We start from the raw sequence: 14213 nt of genomic DNA on the forward strand, positions 1-14213 counted from the left end.
AGTTTCAATTATTTAACATACTGTCTTCCAAATACAAAGAGGTGGCAGCCATGTAGAGATTTATCTAGACCCGTTCAAAGGCTGATATTTTCAGTCCCATGTCTGCAGCAAATGTCAACTAAAATTCCCAAATCAGGCTTAAAACTTTCCTAATTCATGTTAATCTAGTTATAACTAATGTTATGGCTACGTGGAGTTAACTTGTACATCACTGACAATAGGACCAAAAAGGTGAAAGGCATTAATGCTTAGTTTTATATGATCGCACTGAACACATTTATTAACACATGTTGCATAAATCCAAATTCAAATACATTAAATCAAAGCAGTTTCACTTAAAAAGTGGTAGCTATAGGCATATAAAGCGTGAGTGATTCAGCCAAGTTAACTAGACAGATAGAAAAACTACTTGAGTACTCATAAGAGCTTTTCCCTGGCAGCTAACATTGCAGGCTTCAAAAAGATTAACCCTGCCAAAGTGCTTGTTCATTGTTCACTTGGTTATCCTAAATCACACAAAATTATCAAAGCATTTGGCTACCACAAAAAATCACAGAAGTGATACCATTATTTATTCCCATAACTGACTTTCTTTTTCAACTTGAAACATGTCAGCAAAAAATGTCAAAGGCATAAAGTTCTATCAAAATGAATCAATCCAATTCTTATTCATATTTTGCAACAGGATACCTACCCCTTCAATCCATCACTTACAAACCCTTCATGTTATTGATGGCATTCTATTTTGGACACAACCATGATAATGAATGATGATTTAATCGAAGTTTCAATAATCGTTACAATGTCCCTACATTATCATGATAACAAGCCTTATGAACCAGCTGTGACCTATCAGTATTAATGTAATTAACTGCTTACAATATTATGTTTGCCACCAGGCAAAACATCACAGGCTCTAGTCCCATAGAATCACAGTCAATGCCCTCTCTATGCTCAGTGGCAGAGCATTTTTGTATTTGTTTGTTTGTTTGTTGTTTAATGCCACACTCAGCAATATTCCAGCTATATGAAGGCAGTCTGTAAATCATCAAGTCTGAACTTGAAAATAGAGTGATCGACATCATGAGCATCGATCCATGCAACTGGTATACGATAACATGCATCAACCAAGTCAGCAAGCCTGACCACCCGATCCAGTTAGTCACCTCTTAGGACAAGCGTCTTTTACGGCAAGCATGGGTTGCTGAAGACCTATTCTACCCCAAATGTAGACCTACATATATTCATCACCCATAAGACATGTATTGTTTCACAGTAATGTCCCTACACCAAAAGTTTATCAGTAAAACTAAATGAATCGGAGTCATCAACAACTAAGCAGCGTTCAAAACATTTCAGTGAATGAAAGTCAACGATATACAGTAGCTTGTGTTGAAAATACTAAATTCGAAAAAATCACTTAGAAACCTCAAACATGTCGAAATGAGGTATTCCATACAAAGATACTGCAATGTACAGGCAATAGATTTCAAAGATATGTCCTTTTTAACAGAATGTTTTTGATATAAAATATGTCGACAAACTAAAGCCTAAAATGTGCAACTTGGAACTGTTGTCACGAAGTAAGTAAGGCCTATTACAGACAATATCAGATCTAATAATCTAAAAGACTATTACAGACAATATCAGATAAAATCTCTAAAATCGGTCAATAAGTCATTAAATGACAGTGTGTTACAGTAGTCATAACTCACTTCCGTTGAACTGTCCACTGTGGTTGATGTCCTCGAAGCATCGTTTTGTTTCATCCAAAATCTGACGAAGTCGCTGAGCGTGCCCACAAAATTTGTGGAGCTCATTCGGCAGAGTGGCAGCCATTTTCATATCTTGGTTTTATTTGACATTACCCGGTAATGCCCACTGGAACAAGGCCACAATACTACATGGCTGTATTTGTGCAAGAGCGATTGACAGCACAAACTGAATGTCTGAATCCCTGTCGGAAGTGTCTCTCAGGTTATTTGTGGCAACACTCGTGACCTGTGTTTGCGGAAGAAGTGTTTGAAGCGAGCACTTTGTTTGGAGTTACTTCCCTTGTTTGGAAAACTATACGCGCGCATTATTTAAAATAAAAGATCGACATTCGGCCTTCAGTTACTACGGTTTTGTACGCCTCACGTTTGTTGATTCTACACCACTCCTGTATTTCGTATAGTCCCTGATTTATATGATGAATGTGAGTTGGGTATTACGTGATCTTTTACCATGAATCTCTGTTACATTTTGAAACTGGAAATAGTACATTTGATGTAATTCTAAAGCCAAACCACTTAAATTGAAAACAGATAAAGAAAAAGTTAGTTGAATGTTATTATATATTCTCTTTATCTAACAAACTTCTCTGAACCTAACAATATTTACATTGTTATTTCTCTGACTTTTATCAACGATAATAGCAGCTTAGTCCACCCAATTCACTATAACTATAATTGTATTGGAATAGCATCTAAATAAATTCTTCTTCTTCCAAAGAAACCTCACCCGTTGTCTTTACTTCTATGTTTGAATATAAATTGAAGACAGGGTTGATTTTTAACAATAGAGATTAAAAAAAAACAAGCTGGGCCCTGTTTAACAAAGCGATCGTAGTGCTACGACTGTCGTAAGTCTATGTTAAAGTATGGGAGTTACGATCATCTTGGCGCTATGATCGCTTTGTGATACAGGGCTCATGACAACAAATCTTGACGCATGTAACAACCATGTTCTGATACGGTTATTGCGTCACATTTCTGTTGAACACTGTGCTATCTTTGCTATTTAGCCATGCCTAACACACTAATGGGATATAACCATCTCAGGTGGGACATGCCCTGGATGGGTTGGTTATATAACGTGGGCGGTGGTATCGTCAGTGTTTATTAGGTAGGGTATTTGGGTTAAATCCCATTAGTTAGACGTCCCATTGTTAGACATGTTTATTTGGGCAAAGAGGGAACATACCTACAGGTGTAATGGATCGGTCATAATTAGATTAAAGTACTGGGTAGGGATAGGGGACTCACAGTTTAGGGAGTATATATGTTATAATTTCGTTTAGTTAACCTAAATTACCTTACTCTCAGCACAGGTTCAATAGGCATGAGATTTCCTATGTAAACTATGGAGTAGCTTAATTGTCTTACTGTATGATCAGTTGAAGGAGTTGAGTTAAGATTATACTCATCAAACAAATAAAAAATATCTTGGGGTACGTATCATTATCAGTGTCGATATGGCTGGTTTAAGGAAAGTAGAGTACCTCACCTCTCGGAGTGGAAGTGAGCAGTTGATATTAGATGGATATATTTACAACAGAAACCGCGAGAGGCAAACCTGCACACATTGGAGATGTGTCGTCAAGACGTGCAATGGGAAATGTACGACTGTCGGTGACTTTCTTTGCAATCAGTCGGAACTAAACCATCCGCCTGAAGATGAAACCAGAGTGAACTTTGTCAGCGTGATAGCGTGCTAAAGCCCAAGCCCCTCCACCCCCACCCCACTTTATGATTTGTTTGTTTGCTTGTTGTTTAACGCCGAACTCGGCAATATTCCAGCTATATGACGGCGGTCTGTAAAATAATCGAGCCTGGGTCAGACAATCCAGTGATTGACATCATGCGCATCGATCCACGCAATTGGGATCGATGACATGTATCAACCAAGTCAGCGAGCCTAACCAATCGATCTCGTTAGTCGCCTTTTACGACAAGCATAGTCGCCTTTTACGGCAAGTATTGGTTGCTGAAGACCTATTCTACCCCGGATCTTCACTGGTCCGATACGTTCATAGTTTGTTTCTTCACGCCCCTCGCTGTGATGCTGTCTTGTCTGACATCACATGAGCATCTAAAAAATGGACAGATTAATAGAGAATAAAACTCATCCCAGACATCTCTTGTATCACATAATGGATGTAGTCTATTTGTTAATGGACTTTTGTGCCATCTGCCTTTTTCAATTGGAAGTCGATGATTTAAAGTTCGAAAATGGTATTTATTATCCAAAAAATTAAAATGTGGTTCAAAATATAAATCAGATTTAACTCAATTATATGCAGTGTAGTATGTAGTATTTCTTACTCCACCAAACCCTTTCACGAGAAATCTTTGGGCTATATAGCTACAAAGTAAGATGTTGGTATCACCTCATTCACGGTTCTACGAAATCGGTTCCAGCCGATGCGCTCGTTAAATCTCAGCCATCACTATTAGTTCACTCTCAATAGTCTGGCGCCCCAATGGCTGAGCGTGCCAATCATCAGACAGGTCAGTGAAGTGTGACCAGTATCACTGTCTATAGTCTGACCTACTTAATTAATGAGCATCGCCCAACTCCAACTCGTTAGAGTGCAGAGACCATATTATTATATGGCCCTCTAGCCTATGCGCGAAACCATCAGTGCTACGGCTTGTACTGCGCAGCCTGTCCTGTCTATTATATGGTCTCTGGTTAGAGGAAGAAAAATTGGATTGCAGGAAACCGGCATAATTTAAGGCAGCTTAGTCTAAAACACACGCTAACTGTACTTTGCCTTGAGAAACACTGTTCATTAACTGTATCCAGAAGGCAATAGTAGAGAAATGCATCAATGAATAGAGTTAAGATCTCGACAAGACAGCATCACAGCGAGGGGCGTGAAGAAACAAACTATGAACGTATCGGACCAGTGAAGATCCGGGGTAGAATAGGTCTTCAGCAACCCATGCTTGCCGTAAAAGGCGACTGTTTGTCGTACGAGGCGACGAACGGGATCGGGTGGTCAGGCTCGCTGACTCGGTTGATGCATGTCAGCCGTATCCCAGTTGCGTGGATCGATGTCCATGATGTCAATCACTGAATTGACTGGTCCAGACTCGAGTATTTACAGACCGCCGCCATACAGCTGGAATATTGCTGAGTTCGGCGTTAAACGACAAACAAACGAAGGTATCGACATTTTATACAGCTCACTTACACGACCCCACAGAAGCGCTCTCACCAAATTGAAATGCGGAGTAGCACCCTTAGAATAGAAACGGGCGGTGTGGAAATATACCGTATGAGAACATGTTTTAACTGTAATAATTGTATGGAAGATGAAACGTTTGTTTTATTGTTATGACCTTTATATATGGGCATTAGAGAAAAGCGCACACAATCAATTTTATTCACATGACTTAACAGAAAAGAGGTGCTATGTTTAGAAACCAAGAGCTCACCTTCCTGATCGCCAGAAGCTGCCATGACATTTTCCCCGAAAGAAGAGCTATTTGACATAAATAATATGAAGTCTGTTTTTATTATATGTATGTTTTCGTTAGTAGCATGTTATTGTCTCTCATAAATCGCTGTATGATTGGTCATGATCAAAATGTAAATATATATATGTTACGAACTTTATATTATATAGCTGTTTTATCATGAGAGAGACGTTCATAAAATAAGCTCTCTCTGTCTTTCTGTCTGTCGGTAGATACAGATAAACCAGATTATGATTGTGTTTATAAGTTGTATTTGAACTGTGCCCGGATGCTTGCGTTCTAAAACAAATCTTAGGAGCAGTTTTTTTGAGTGGTGTTGAACCTGAGACTATAAAACTATGGGATAATAAGTTCGTTTGCCCTCGGAGTTTATATTTGCATCCTTATCATATGAATAAAACTGCGATGGACCAATTTGTTATGAACTGAGTGAGTGAGTGTGGTTTTACGCCGCTTTTAGCAATATTTCAGCAATATCACGGCGGAGGACACCTGAAATGGGCTCCACGCGTTATACCCATGTCGGGAATCGAACCCGGGTCTTCGGCGTGACGAGCGAACGCTTTAACCACTAGGCTACCCGACGGCCCTCGTTATGCACTGTGATTCAAATATAGTTATATCACGTTGATAATAATATGGAAAGATAATATCACAATTCTGTCACATTAATGACAAATATATTATATTACGTTTAAATTTGTTATTAATATAAATATATCATAAACATTTTGTCAAAATACCTCATATTTTGGTACTCTGTCATTTGTGTAGGGATGTTCCACTTTAGACTCAGGTAAACAGGTAACAATTACTACTGCAATCAACATAAGCTAATCCCGGTTATAACAATGTCTTTCGTCACGATATGGCTGAAATACTGCCGATGTGACGTTAAATCTTAACTCACTCACTCTAACAATGTCTGACAATTGCGAGGTTACCTAGCGATCATTTACTATAGGTACTATAGCACCTGTGGAGAAGCGTCGCATTGGAATAATTAAGAAGTTGAAATCAATATGCAACCATGTCTTCAATGATATAACAGCTCCAACATTGTTTGTTGTTTAATTCCACACTCAACAATTTTCCAGCTGATATGACGACTGTCTGTCCAGAGGGACAACCAAATGTAGTATGTTGTTGGCAGTAAAGTTATCTGAGAGAGGCTTTTGATATTATGATTTTATGCTATATGACGGCGGTCTGTAAAAAATCGAATCTGGACCAGGCAATCCAGTGACTGACACCAGGAGCATCAATCCACACAATTGGGATACGAATTTAAGCATGTATCAACCAAGTCATCAAGTCTGACCACCCGATCCCATTTGTCGCTTCTTACATGTATCGGTTGTTAAAAACCCATTTTTCACGGGGAACAACTTCTAAAATCCACTTATAAAGATATTGTATAGAAATTGTTTATATCGTCAAAAACATATATTGTAAACCAACAAAAACGTTTTCTGACGTATTTATCATATACGAATTAGTGGTCGATTACGGCAATCGAATATTGGACCTGATTGTATTTAGTTGGTTGTGTACAAGTGTTGTATTAACATATAGTCCATGGTTGTATACTGACTGAATACTTCCCTCGGTCACAATACAAATTACCAGAAAATACAATTGAAGAGCTTAGAGCCATAAGGGCCAATGTCATGTGGAGTCTGTTTTGAGAAAAGTGATGAAAACAATATTATGCATGTTAATGAACCTTTGTTTTACCGATAAATTCCTAGACATTAACGCATTCTGACAGCAGAGATATAAATGTTTTTTTCAAAGTTTTTAATTTGTGTAAGGGTGGAAAGGGCTAATGTCTGTATTTTGGCGCTTTTTTACCCTCAGGCATTTGCATGGGATTATAATGTGAGATCGATAAACTACTACTAAAAGTACAAACACATACTTTTGAAATAATTTTAAATGATTTAAACGAATGCTAACTTTGTTAAAATAGTTGAAACATCATTATAGGTGTCCAAACTTTCAAAATCTCTCTCAGACAACCAGTCTCAACCACACACGGAAATGAGGGCTAAAACGGCTCAAATCTAGCAAAGTGACTTTGGCCCGTTTAGAACTTGACTTTGGCCCTTTTATAGAATTTTAAGTAGCTATATTTTAAAAACGCATCAATGAAAACATACAATATTTCTTCTACTATAGACAAGAACTCATAGATGTTATTTATGCAATACTATGCAAAAAGGGCCAAAGTGCATTTTGGCCCCTTTTAGCTCTAAGCTCTTCGATTGATTTATTTGACAGATTCTGTTCAGTAGTTAAACGCGATGACAAAGTAGGACGTGATGCCGAGTACTGGAGTGAGTCTCGCTGTCTTATGTTACCCCTTTACCCTGCATGTAGGGTACTGGTGTTATTATAATCACTAGGACTCTTGTCAATTGAAGAAAATAAAGAGAGTTTTACTACAGTAGAGTCCACCAATGTGTCAAACAAATCAGTGATATCTTTAGGCTGTTTGTATTGTGAGTGAGTGATCAATTGACTGAACAGTTCATGTATTTCAGAAATTTGGCTAATCTGTATACATCTGCATATAATCTGTACTGGCTTAACAGATCAATGAGTGAGTGAGTTTGGTTTAACGCGCTTTTAACAGTATTCCAGTTATATCGCGGCGTGTCAGCTTAAAGTGGGATGAAAGTGATGCAGGTCTCAGACGTTTACCACTTCGGCGAAACCCACGAAACAAACCTAGAAACATAATCGGGGCGTACCGGGATTCGAACCCACAATCATTGGTTTCTGGCGTGCCCAGCGAAACGCCGCGCCTTAGACGACTGGCTCTTAACAGACCAAGGGCGACTGTAAGATTATATGAATTATCAGTGTGATGACGTCAAGTGTAATGCTATTGATGTTAGACTAGGTAAGCAGGCAATTTACCGAATGTACTGATCTGACCTGACCTGATCTAAAAGTGATCGAGAGCCTGAATGATTGAGTTGTTTTTCGCCTCGTACATAGGTAGCTCGATAAGGTGAGGTGAGCTGAGGTAGGGTTTAACGTTCTAGATTATTGCACTTATATAGAGACGTGCATGTGCGTGTGCGTGTGTGTGCGTGCGCGACCGTGCGCACGTACTAATGCCGTTTTCATAGTGTACGCCCACTGAGTTACAATGCATCAGTTTATCAATACGTACTATCTTTCAATTCAACGTTTATTGCATGGTTTGTTTGTTGTTTATCGCTGAACTATCCTATCTATCTTACGGCGGTCTGTTATTGATCGAGTCTGGATCAGACAATCCACAATGACAACCAAGAAAATCAGGTATCGTCAACTTTGCTCCTGAAAACAGCATTTTTTGCAGGAAACACGTTTCTCATCAGTGTTCTTGATAACCCGGTTTGAATAGGTGATAGGGCAAGAGCGCACACGTATATCACTCTTGCACTCACATACAGTGACGCGAGCTGGTGAATGTCCTTTCATGAGATAGAACACGGCTACATGGATGTGGCCTTGACATTCAGGGCTATCTGATGACTGCACTCTTGTCTGACATTTTTGAAATGTATGCATATGTTTGCGAGGTCGATCGTAGATTACCGCCAATGTGGCGTTTCTCTTGTACAATACTTGAGTTATCAAAGGTTCTGTTATATACCTATGGAAACAAAGAGGAGAAACAATAATACACTCTTCAAAAAAAGAAACGCATAGTTAAAAAATAAGGATATTCATTAAGCGGATGTAAAAGTATATCTACACAGAATATGTGTGAACACAATCAAATGAAATTAGACTCAGTGATCGACAAAAGCATTGTCATTGTCAGCATTAATTCAGTTCAGTCACTGCACATGTGTAGCCACGGGGGGGTGTCATGGTCAGTACCTGGTCACACCACCTCTTGCAGCCGTCACTGCTCGACACCTCCTTGGCACAGATTGCACAAGTCGTCGGATTTTTTCGTAGGGAATTCTTCGCCATTCCTCATGTAAGGCGTTGGCGAGTTGTGCCAGTGTGTGGGGACGCTGGTGACGTTGACGGACGCGTCGATCAAGTTCGTCCCAAAAATGTTCAATCGGGTTGAGATCAGGCGATTTGGACGGCCATGGAAGGACATTGGTGTTCTCATTAACAAGGAAATTAACTGTTGCACGTGCTGTGTGGGGCCGAGCGTTGTCATGTTGGAACAGCTCCCTCTGGCGGTCCAAATCTGGGAGGAGGTGAGGACTCAGAAGTTGGTCTATGTATCGGTTTGCTGAAAGATTGCCCTGGACAACCACTAACTGTGATCTACCCGTGTAGGATATGGCTCTCCACACCATGACACTCCCTCCACCAAATCGTTCCGCCTGTCGAACGCAGTTCGGCGCAAAACGTTCATGTTCATGTCGCCGTTGGTATACACGTTGTCTTCCATCTGGTCGTTGAAGAAGAAAACGTGACTCATCGCTGAACCAAACGCGTCGCCAGTTCCTGAGATCCCATGCATGTACTCTGTTGCACCACCGGACACGTCGTTGACGGTGTAGACGTCGCAAGACAGGTCAAACTTTTGGTCGTCTCGCTCGAATTCCCACTTCCCTCAGACGATTTCTGATGGTTTGGTCGGAAATTCTTCGTATACCTGCAGTGTCCGTTGCTGTAGCAAATCGATTCCGAAGATGATGCAACCGGATGTACCGATCCTGAGCAGGGTGGTCACTCTTGGTCTTCCACTTCTGGGATGATCTTGAGTCGAATTAGTGCGGGTATATCGATCCCATAGTTGAGATATGTTGCTTTGGTGAACGTTGAAGTGTCTTGCAACGGCAGACTGGGACTCCCCTTCTTCCAAACGTCCAATAGCGATATTTCGGTCAGCTGCCATCTTCCCAAGGCAAGAGAGTTAACTGACTTTAAAAGTCCAGTTTCCACCCTTGCCGAACTAGGCTGGAATTACTGGGCTCGATCGGAGCGCCACCAGTGGCTATTACCAGTCATGTCCCTTTTAAGCCTCTCCTATGGACCAATCAGATTCCACCTCTCGTATCACTTGCGTTTGCTTCAAACAAAATGGTGGCGCCCGGTCAGGATGATATGATCGACAATCAAGATCTATATTCTGATAAAACGGGTTTTACATCGCGAAATGCATCAAATCACGTGAGCACCTTGATCAGAAACATGAAAACATTTGGAAAATAACTGCTGACAACGAGTTGGCGGTGAACATACTTTGCAAATCCTGCAATCGACCGAAATCTGTACGACAGTGTACGAACCGGATTTCGATTTCGGTGCGCCATTTTGATTGGACTATGCATAGACTCGTTAGTCCAGCCAAAATGTAACTCCATAATACTAGCCTAGTTCGGCAAGGGTAGAAACTGGACTTTAATAGTCAGTTTACTCTCTTGCCTCGGGAAGATGGTCAGCTGCAGTTAATCTTGGCATTTTTCGATCTCCGTTCACGTCAGAAAATTCGTAATGAACTGATGAATTTTGTACGGTCTTTTATAGTCAGTGTCTCTACTCTTGTTCCCAACATTTTGTACGTGCATTGTGCTGAAAACTTTTTCTGAAAGCAATTTACGTGCATCCTTTGCATTTTTGCTGATAAACGTTAACAAAAAACATTTTGAGATGTATTTGCGCGCAATGCACAACTAACATGACATGATTAACGGGAATCAAACATAAGAATTGTCTTTATGACGATTGCTGGGAAAAAAATCTAATTGGAATTCTCAAAACACCTATGCGTTTCTTTTTTTGAGTGTATTATTGCGTAAATATAATACTTTTTTTAATAAATCTATATTGCTGTGATATTTCAAACAACAGGAACTCGATGATAGCGTTTATATCATAATATATTGGTATAGAAAAAAATCACACCCCTCTATATGTATATTTTTAAACAAATATATTATGCTATACAAGCTATCATCGAGTTCCTGAGTTTCAAACTTAAATTTTGTTTGAAAAGGCGAAAAGACATATATTCTTTTTCTTGAGCGGGCATTTATCATCGTCATATGTTTATTTGCCGTAACATTACGTAATGACAGTTTCAGTTGGCGGTATCTGACCTGGAAGCACTATTTCCTGACGCAAAATTCCCATTAGATCGGGAAGCTTAATTTATGTATGTCAATAAATCCTAGGATTGCAGATTTTTCGTGTAATATATACACGGAAATCAAACATCAGCACTTGTCTGTTTCGAAATGTTCGTGCAAGAACATTTTTATCAGAGTTAACATAATCGTATGTTCTATTTTATATTATTTTATTCTGTATTTTATTTATGAGGTCGTTAATAAAGTTAAATAAACTTTGTACATACATTAAGTCTGTCATAACTCCAAAGGGAGGTGCTCATTTTATGTCGTTTTATGTTATGTTTTAGATGTAAATATGAGGAATGACTCAAACAATCTGTCTGTAATTTGAAGTTTTGTCTATGTTTTTTTTGTGAAATACCAACGTTGTACGGGATACGGGAAACATCAAAAGGGATTATGAATAATAAAAGCACTGCATGATGTATGTGTCTACTAAGTAATTAGATAATTTGTATTTTAACATTTAAGAAGAATGAAAGAGGAAGGAGTTTGTAAGATGAAAGGCCCATAAGCTATCACGGTAGAAAAACTGCTAAAAAATGTCCAGTCCAGATGATGATACTCCGTTCACCGAGGCTAGATTGTTTGAAAAAGCTGTTCTTCAAAAACAGAAGTCCATCTATGGGTCCACAACACTTTCATTGTGTGATGGACCAGGTGTGTGTAATCAACGATTACATTGTAAAACATGTGTTTAGATCCTATAAACACATACTTAAACACGTCCTAATGAATGTTTCGAAATTAGAGCAACGAGGTGGACTAAACAAGCCACGTCGATGACCTTGCGTCGGAATCGGCTTTATGACACTTATTAGAGGAAATACGACATTCGCTGTTTAGTATATTTCTCATAGAGAGTTGTGCTGCACGTGCTCTGTAACCACAATGTGGTATTTGGTCGTGCTTTAGGTTACTTTCAAAGCATGACATTTTTCGGTGAGGAAAAGATATATGCTAATTCGCCCCCAAATTCTAATGAAGTCATGGGCCCGTGAAGATCCGGGTTAGAAAAGGTCTTCAGCAACCAATGCTTGCCGTAAAAGGCGACTATGCTTGTTGTCAGAGGCGACTAACAGGATTGGGTGGTCAGGCTCGCCGACTTGGTTGATGCATGTCATCGTATCCCAATTGCGTGGATCGAGGCTCCTGATGTCAGTCACTGGATTGTCCGGACCAGATTCGATTATTTACAGACCGCCGTCATATAGCTGGAATATTGCTGAGTGCGGCGTTTAACAACAAACAAAATAACAAACATAAATCTTTGAGTCAACATTTAACGTTTTACCAAAGACGTATATAGACGTTTATGTACCTTTTTGGTTGCATCGACCTTGTTTCGGCAATATAGGGACGTTTTTTGAAGACTGAGCACATGATTGCAGGGAGGCATTGCAAACCAAAACTTGAAAACAGAATTGTACTCCATTCAGTTATCGATGTAAGTAGCGTTAGAACTCGTTTCCCCGAAGCCCTTCATAGTATCGTACATACCATTCAAAACGGACCAGACGGTTTGGTCATAGCGGCCAATTTGTGTGGTCAAAACGGAACAGTGAAGGATTGGATTGAAAATAACAAAACATCATAATTATGCTGTTATATACATTCACACAGTAACAAGAGGTTTCTTAAGTGTGGAAGCCTTTGGCCATTCTATCAGAAAGTGATACCACAGGCACTGTCTGGGGGCCTCTATACTAAACTCTTCAGCAAGCAACCCACTACCAAGTAGACATGAGAGGAAGTAGTAGTAGTAGTAGTAGTAGTAGTAGGAGCAGGAGCAGGAGCAGGAGCAGCAGCAGCAGCAACAGTTGTAGTAGTATTAGTAGTAGTAGTAGTAGTATAAGTAGTAGTAGTAGTAGTAGTAGTAGTGAATAATTAAAACATGACGACTAAAGTATAAATCAGTGACAGTTGCGTGATTTGTGAGTCAACAGATCAAGGCGTCAGTGTCAAACCTATCAATGTCAATACACCTGTCAGGTGAAGTGATGGGTGACAGGGTCCGTCTCAAAATACATTCGTCACTTGGATACGTACGTTTATCACACAATAGACGGCGTTGTCCATGCGACGAACCAGTCCTATTAACTTGATGTCACGGTCTGATGCAACTGAGGCCACCTAGCGAACAGTACCTAATTTAATCGCATACATCTGTTTTCATAAGCGTTTCACATAGTTACTTCATTAAGAAAGTAAACTTATCGATTGAATATATTTAAAATGATATTATGTTTTAAAGAAATTATAACCCTCGTGTTTCCGTATCGTAAGTTGTAATAATTGTATTATGCAAGCCTTTATTATTATTCCTAATATTAGATACTTACAATACAGAAACACACTCGACAAATAATCTCTATAATCTATCGTATCTTTTGTTTAACGAATACTCCGGGAACGCTGAAATGTAGTGCGTCTTCTCAATCGTACATTTCGCGCAGTATAATACTTTTGCCCATATGTCACCATTTTGGGTTTATTTCACGATTAGTATTTTGAAACTGACCCCATCGAACACAATGTCTCACTGCGCAGAGTATTTAGAAGTCAATCTTAATCGTATTAGCTACGCCTTGTTGATGAATGTATAAGATTTTAGATAATTGATTGCTCGACTATGTTCAATTGTTTTTAGCATTATAAGTACAAAACACATTTTCTTGCTTAAGCGCCCACGATAGAAATATCAAAGATCTACAACAAGGCTTCGGGATTTATAGAGTATAACAGTGCATGTAAGCGTGGCGAATATCAGAAACGGACCTGCAATCTTTGAATCTCAGAGACCTCTGGTTTCTGTTGAGTGTTCAGCCTCAATAATGTTTAGAGGTATGCAGTACAGTACAATTGA

The 14213-nt window shown here is 39.4% G+C and overlaps 1 protein-coding gene across 1 annotated transcript in view; it reads right to left on the reverse strand.

Moving 5' to 3' along the window:
• Positions 1-2010, reverse strand: part of LOC124134048 (dual serine/threonine and tyrosine protein kinase-like) — a 47434-nt gene extending 45424 nt beyond the window's left edge. The window contains exon 1 of the mRNA XM_046498671.2: positions 1716-2010. Coding sequence (XP_046354627.2) covers positions 1716-1845 — 130 coding nt within the window. The 5' untranslated portion in view covers positions 1846-2010. The remainder of the gene's footprint in view (positions 1-1715) is intronic.
• Between the last annotated feature and the right edge of the window lie 12203 nt (positions 2011-14213).

Source organism: Haliotis rufescens, unplaced genomic scaffold, assembly GCF_023055435.1.
Source record: "Haliotis rufescens isolate VD_foot unplaced genomic scaffold, xgHalRufe1.0.p SCAF_16, whole genome shotgun sequence".
Classification (NCBI taxonomy): Eukaryota; Metazoa; Mollusca; class Gastropoda; order Lepetellida; family Haliotidae; genus Haliotis; species Haliotis rufescens.